The following is a 6,950-nucleotide window of genomic DNA, read 5'->3' as shown; positions in this document are numbered from 1 at the left end:
CAGTCAGCTGGGATTTTTTTTCTTCTAAACATGAACTACAGTTACAGAAACAGACATGGACTACTGGTGCCCCACACAACAACTCAATGTCCACTATGTGAAGCAGCCAAACACATGCCTTCTCCTCTCGGTAACCGAGATAAACTGGTGGCATATTGGTTTTACATATTTACTGTCCAGTCTCTCCTGGTGGACATGGCATACAGCAGCATTGTTTAATCTCATTTGAGTCATTGTTACTATGTGCATATTAGTATTGTACAGCACTTTAAAAACACACCTGGTAGACCAAAGTGCTATATAAATAAATAAATGATGATGATGATTGTTGACCTTAGCCATGTTTTTAGTCTTGTGAGAGCACTGAAGCTTCTTTCAGCCTCAGCCGAGGATACTGGGATGACTGAAAGCAGCCCGACAATTGTCACGATAATAAATACTAGTTAATCTATAACAGGGGCAGATCTAGAGACATTTTTTAAGGTGGCAAAGAAATTAAATGTTGTGGCAAAATCAAAGCCTTTTTCCCCCAAACACATGCAGGTGGTTACATATGGTTTAAATTATTTTTTGGAAAACAATCACATTGTCACATGCTTAAATTACACAATGTCAGAAATCTACATTGTCATGAACAAAAATTGAAACCTAATTTTTCATGATTTCTTGGATTAACCCACTGAGATCTGCAATACAACCGGCCATTTTTGACTCCTTTTGAGTTTACGTTTGTATTTCACCCTCAAATTGTTTCATTTTATTTTTTTCCCCTTGCCTTGTTTGGTGTCATTCTTTTCAGCTCAACTGGATTTAGTGGTTTTTCCTCACTGACATACTGCATTAGTATTACTGAAATCACATGGATCTTAAAATCCTAGTAGTATTTTTTACAATAAAAAACAAAAAACAAACAAAACAAAAAAACGACATGTTGAGTAAATGTTTATAACTTGAAATGCAAATATAGGTTTAATATAAATATGACATTCTTGAGTCACCAACATTAGACATAAGTTTAACAGCCTCCGTAAACTAATAGCCTGGCTTGAGGCTGCTGTTTTCTCTGACAGTTCAATCAAAATTAGAAATGCTACTCTGGGAGACTGAGAACTTAATAGTAAATGGTCTGTATTTGTATAGTGCTTTATTTAGTCCTTAAGGAGCCCAAAGCGCTTTACACTACATTCAGTCATCCACCCAGTCACACACATTAAGACACTTATGATGAATTCAACGTTGATGCCAACTGTAGTTTCTAGTATAGAAACAGCAAAAACATTTAAGTGCGAATACGACATTAATATAAAAACAATAAAGGAGCGAGCTCTTGATAGGAGTGAAGTGGCTCTGAAAAGAGCCGTTGTTGGTAGGAGAGCGTGCAGCTTAAGCTCTCTCTCCGCGGATGCGGCGAGCCAGCTGGATGTCTTTGGGCATGATGGTGACCCTTTTGGCGTGGATGGCGCACAGGTTGGTGTCCTCGAAGAGTCCGACCAGGTAAGCCTCGCTTGCCTCCTGCAGAGCCATGACAGCAGAGCTCTGGAAGCGCAGGTCGGTCTTGAAGTCCTGAGCGATCTCGCGGACCAGGCGCTGGAAGGGCAGCTTGCGGATCAGCAGCTCGGTAGATTTCTGGTAACGGCGGATTTCTCGCAGAGCCACGGTACCGGGCCTATAACGGTGAGGTTTCTTGACGCCTCCGGTGGCCGGGGCGCTCTTACGAGCAGCCTTGGTGGCCAGCTGCTTCCTGGGGGCTTTGCCGCCAGTAGACTTGCGAGCGGTCTGCTTGGTTCTTGCCATTCTTCGTCTCTTTTCTTTTAACTGTGCTAACAGCAGAAAATGTAGCAAACAGACGAGACTCGCTGCTCTTAAAGTGTGTGACTGGCTGTGACGCGGTGCCGCTCCGGCTCGTGATTGGTGACGGGCTCCACGTGGTGCTCAGCACCGTTCAGAGGAGCACGGCCCCGCCTCAGTGTGTGCCTCTCATTGGAGAAAAGTGCATTGAATATGCGCGCTGCCGCAAGCCTCTCTGCGATTGGTGCGTGACGAAGCTGCGCGCGCTCTGCGGAAATATAAGCGAGGCTTTGAGCTGATCGGGCCACATTTTCTCTTAGTCGCGATACTACGAAGAGAAGAACCTGTCAAAATGAGTGGTTGCGGCAAGACCGGAGATTTTTTCCGGTCAAAAGTAAACAAGATGGCGTCAGGCAGCGGGTCGAGTAAAAACGACTTCCGTCGGAAATGGGACAAAGACGAGTACGAGAACCTCGCCCAAAAACGTCTGGTGGAGGAGAGGGAGTACGAGCGGCGAGATGGAAAAACTGCGCCGCCAGTCAAGCGGGACCTCCTGCATCACCGGGACTACAAGGTGGACTTGGAGTCCAAGCTGGGGAAGACCATCATCATCACCAAGACCACACCGCAGGCCGAGATGGGCGGGTATTACTGTAACGTGTGCGACTGTGTGGTCAAAGACTCCATCAACTTCCTGGATCACATCAACGGCAAAAAACATCAGAGGAACCTGGGCATGTCGATGCGGGTGGAGCGCTCGTCTCTTGATCAGGTGAAGAAGAGATTCGAGGTGAACAAGAAGAAGTTGGAGGAGAAGCAGAAGGAGTACGACTTCGAGGAGCGCGTGAAGGAGCTGCGGGAGGAGGAGGAGAAGGCGAAGGTGTACAAGAAGGAGAAGCAGAAGGAGCGGAAGCGACGGGCAGAGGAGGACGTGGACTTCGAGGAGGATGAAGAGATGGCGGCAGTGATGGGCTTCTCTGGCTTCGGCTCATCCAAGAAGAGCCACTGAAGCTCCGCCTCTCTCAGGCAGGAAGCAGGTTTCTGCCCCGCCCTCTCTACATCAGGCGGAGGTTCGGACTTAGGCGGAGTGGCATTAATGTGGCTAGTTACAACCCGTTCTCACTCCCAAAGCGTAACATTTTACGCTAGGTGACAAATCGTCACCATATTACGTTTTCGGCTACCCACCACGTTCCTAAATGACGACCTCGGAAAAAGAGGAAATATGAGAACCGTCTGGACTGAACCTACACATGTTCGCTCTTTTTCTTCAAATCGCTTAGAAACACGCTATTTAACATCATTAAAGTCCTGGTTAAGGTCAGGAATAAGGTTATGGTCAGGGCTAGGGATAAGGTTAGGTTTAGGGCTGGAATACAGGGCTGGAACGTCTACTACCGCGGGAGCGTCATTGCACTGGATTCCAGCCATAACCCGCCGCGTACCATAAGAACGCCGAAGGTCTCCTTTCGCGTTCCTCAGGAACGCCGCGGGACGTGACAAAACGTCGACATGTTACGTCTCGGGAGTGAGAACGCTCTGCTAGTTAATAGGTATGCCCTCATTGTCATCTGTTGTGATTTTATTTTGAAAGGATGCTTCCAGTTATGCTGCAGAGTGCACGCGAGAGTTCAATAAACAAAGTCACCTTTTGGTGTGATGTTCCGGTGAAAGCCAATGCACCACGTGTGATTATTCCTCCGTCTAGACAATATAAGTATCTTCAATATTCATGCAGATTCCGCTGGGAGACCCGTCTCTGCTAACAGGTTATGGGCCCAGGAAAACATTGAAGCTACGCCAGGGGAAAGTTTACCACCAGAAAAGTCGCAAAGTACAGCGTGTTCGGTGAGGACTAGCATGCTAAGTTAGCACCATGAGTAAGCGTGCTGGTGAACCCAGTGGCCGATGGGCAAGGTTGGTTTTTGACGGAGATGAGGAGAATTATGAACTTTGGGAGACAAAATTTTTGGGACATCTTAGATTACAAGGTCTAAAAGACACAATATTGAAAAGTGATGAGGACGACGATAAGAATGCCCAGGCCTTTGCAGAGTTAATACAGTTCCTGGATGATAAGAGTTTATCGCTCGTGATGAGAGAAGCTGCCGATGATGGACGCGAGGCACTGAAAATTAAGAGATTATTATGCGGGAAAAGGTAAATCAGGAATTATCAGCCTTTATACTGAACTGACTTCTCTGAAGAAAGCAAGCACTGAGAGCGTCACGGAGTACATCATACGCGCAGAGACATTTATTACAGCCCTGAGAAATGCTGGAGAGACACTTAGTGATGGTCTGCTTGTAGCGATGGTGTTAAAAAGTTTACCAGAGGCATTTAAACCTTTTTCTGTTCACATTACGCAAAGTGAATCAGAAATCAAGTTTGCAGAATTTAAAACAAAACTCCGCAGCTATGAGGACACTGAGAAAATGCGCTTAGTGGAACAAGAGGATAACATCATGAAGGCGAGAGTGGAACCCAGCGTGAGACCAGCAGCAGCTGCTAATGACCACAGGAGAGACATGTCAGACATAGTCTGTTTTAAGTGTGGCCAGCGGGGACACAAGGCCAGAGCATGCCGCTACAAACAATGGTGCGGTCACTGTAGGAGCAACACCCATCGAGAGTCGACTTGCAGGAGACGACAACGGAATGATGAAGCACGCACAGCCTCGGAGGAGGGCGGCAACGCAGAGAGCGACGACACCTATGTCTTCCGGATGAGCGATGACTACGAGGAACCTCAACAGCGACAGGACATCAGGACCAAAGGCCTGATGGTGGATACTGGCGCAACATCACACATCCTGAATGATAAAACAGCGTTCAAGAAATTTAATGACGACTTCCAGCCGGGAACACATTGTGTGGAATTAGCTGATGACACCAGGTGTAAAGGAGTGGCTGAAGGCAGAGGAGATGCAGAGGTGTGCTTGATAAGACAGCAGAGGGAGACAGTGTAAAACAACACTGAAAGACGCTCTATGCATTCCCTCATTTCCACAGAATATCTTCTCTGTGAGAGCGGCCACCACGAATGGAGCCACTATCATCTTTAAGAAAGGAAGGAACGTCCTTCAACACAGAGACGGTACAAAGTTCTACATCCATGAGCACAACAGACTTTATTACCTTGAGACTGTAAGTGAGTATGATGATAAGTGTAATAATTGTTTTGATGTGCAGACATGGCACGAAATTTTGGGACATTGCAATCATAGTGACATTCTGAAGTTACAAAATGTGGTTGAAGGTATGAAAATCAAAGGGAAAACTGACAACCAAAGTTTGAACTGTGAGGTGTGTATTCAGGGAAAATTTGTCCAGACTAGGAATAGAAACCCTGACAGAAGAGCTGAGAAACCTCTCGAGCTGGTACATACGGATCTAGCAGGGCCGATAGATCCAGAATCACGAGATGGACACAGATATGCATTATTGTTTACCGATGACTTTTCCGGTGCAGTATTTGTATATTTTCTCAAAAACAAAAGTGAAACAATGCAAGCAACTGAAATCTTTTTGGCCGATACAGCCCCACACGGGAAGGTAAAGTGTATCAGGTCAGACAACGGCACAGAGTTCATGGCAAAGAGTTACCAGGTATTGTTAAACAAACATGGAATAAGACATGAAACTTCAGCCCCATATTCCCCTCACCAGAATGGTACAGCAGAACGTGGCTGGAGAACACTTTTTGATATGGGAAGGTGCGTGCTTATTGAGAGTGCCATACCAAAAGAATTATGGACGTATGCAGTTCAAACAGCGGCTATTGTGAGAAACAGATGCTTTAACAACCGGACAGGACAGACACCTTACTTTTTGCTGACTGGGCGGAAGCCCAATCTATCCAGAATGCGAAAGTTTGGGTGTGAGTGTTATGCTTACAAGCAAGACAAGGGTAAGCTGGATTCTAGGTGTACAAAAGGGATTTTTGTAGGCTACGACAAAAACAGTCCAGCATACAAGGTTTATTTCCCAGACAGCGCTAAAGTGCAAAAGTTTAGGCTGGTTAAGTTTGTAACCAAACACAATGAGGAAAAGCAAACACAAACTGATACGACATCTGAGGATGAGGACATACAGGTGAGGGAGAGACCAAACATGGACAGGGAAAGCCCCAGTACCAGTTCACAGGAACCAGATACTGACAACCAACCAGAAGTGAACAGTCAGATGCCACTTAGTGATGAGACTGAAAACTCCAGAAGGTATCCTTCTAGAACAAGAAAGAGACCAGATTATCTAAATGATTATGAGTCAGGAGAAGACATTGATGATCAAGTGCTGACTAACATAGACTACTGTTACAGACTGATAAGTAACTCACCCGTGACATTCAGTGAAGCTGTAAAGTCACCCAACTGTAAAGAGTGGAAAGCAGCTATGGATGAGAAAATGCAATCCTTAAAAGAGAACATCACCTTTACCCTAACAAGCCTACCTGAGGGAAAGAAAGCAGTGGGGGGTAGATGGGTAAATGTGAAGAAAAACAAAAAAACAAAAAAACAAAAAACAGTGGTGATGGATCAGAAAAATATAAAGCACGGTACGTAGCTAAAGGTTACAACCACTGTTTTTGGATAGACTATGATGAAACTTTTTCTCCGACTGCTAACCTGACAAGCATAAGAGTATTGATGCAGTGTGCAATACAAGAAAACCTGATTTTGCATCAGATGGATGTAAAAACCGCATACTTGCATGCACCAATAGATTTTGAAGTTTATGTTGAGCAGCCAGACGGCTATGAAGTAAAAGGAAAAACAGATGAGAAACTGGTCTACAAGCTGGAAAAGTCACTTTATGGGCTTAAACAGTCAGGCCGAAACTGGAACAGGACATTACATGACTATTTGATAGAGAACGGTTTCATGCAGAGTCCTGTAGATCATTGTGTTTACACAAGGAAAACAGGAAAAGAAAAAGTGATCATGATCATATGGGTTGATGATATTATTATTGCAGCCAGTGATGAAAGGGTTCTGAAAACTGTGAAGGGAATGCTAACTGCAAGGTTCAAAATGAAAGATATGGGGAATCTCAAACATTTTCTTGGTATTGATTTTGAGCAAACCAAAGACTGTAAAAATGTCACAAGAGAGATATGTAGAAAACATACTGGAAAGATTTCAAATGCAAGACTGTAAACC

The 6,950-nt window shown here is 45.0% G+C and overlaps 1 protein-coding gene and 1 pseudogene across 1 annotated transcript; one reads left to right on the top strand and one right to left on the bottom strand.

Moving 5' to 3' along the window:
* Positions 1 to 1,383: 1,383 nt before the first annotated feature.
* LOC147334734 (histone H3) lies at positions 1,384 to 1,794 on the bottom strand. The gene has a single exon (XM_086274575.1). It carries the CDS (start codon positions 1,792 to 1,794, stop codon positions 1,384 to 1,386), a length of 411 nt encoding a protein of 136 aa, XP_086130701.1.
* A 341-nt stretch (positions 1,795 to 2,135) lies between these two features.
* On the top strand, positions 2,136 to 2,870 carry LOC147334733 (zinc finger matrin-type protein 2 pseudogene; annotated as a pseudogene).
* The last annotated feature ends 4,080 nt before the right edge of the window (positions 2,871 to 6,950 follow it).

This window comes from Aulonocara sp. 'chitande type north' Nkhata Bay, linkage group LG3 (assembly GCF_057382095.1).
Source record: "Aulonocara sp. 'chitande type north' Nkhata Bay isolate Kocher_YH1m ecotype deep benthic linkage group LG3, A_spYH_male_GT1.1, whole genome shotgun sequence".
Classification (NCBI taxonomy): Eukaryota; Metazoa; Chordata; class Actinopteri; order Cichliformes; family Cichlidae; genus Aulonocara; species Aulonocara sp. 'chitande type north' Nkhata Bay.
Note: the sequence above shows the minus strand (reverse complement) of the source record. Positions and strands in the feature narration are given on the sequence as shown.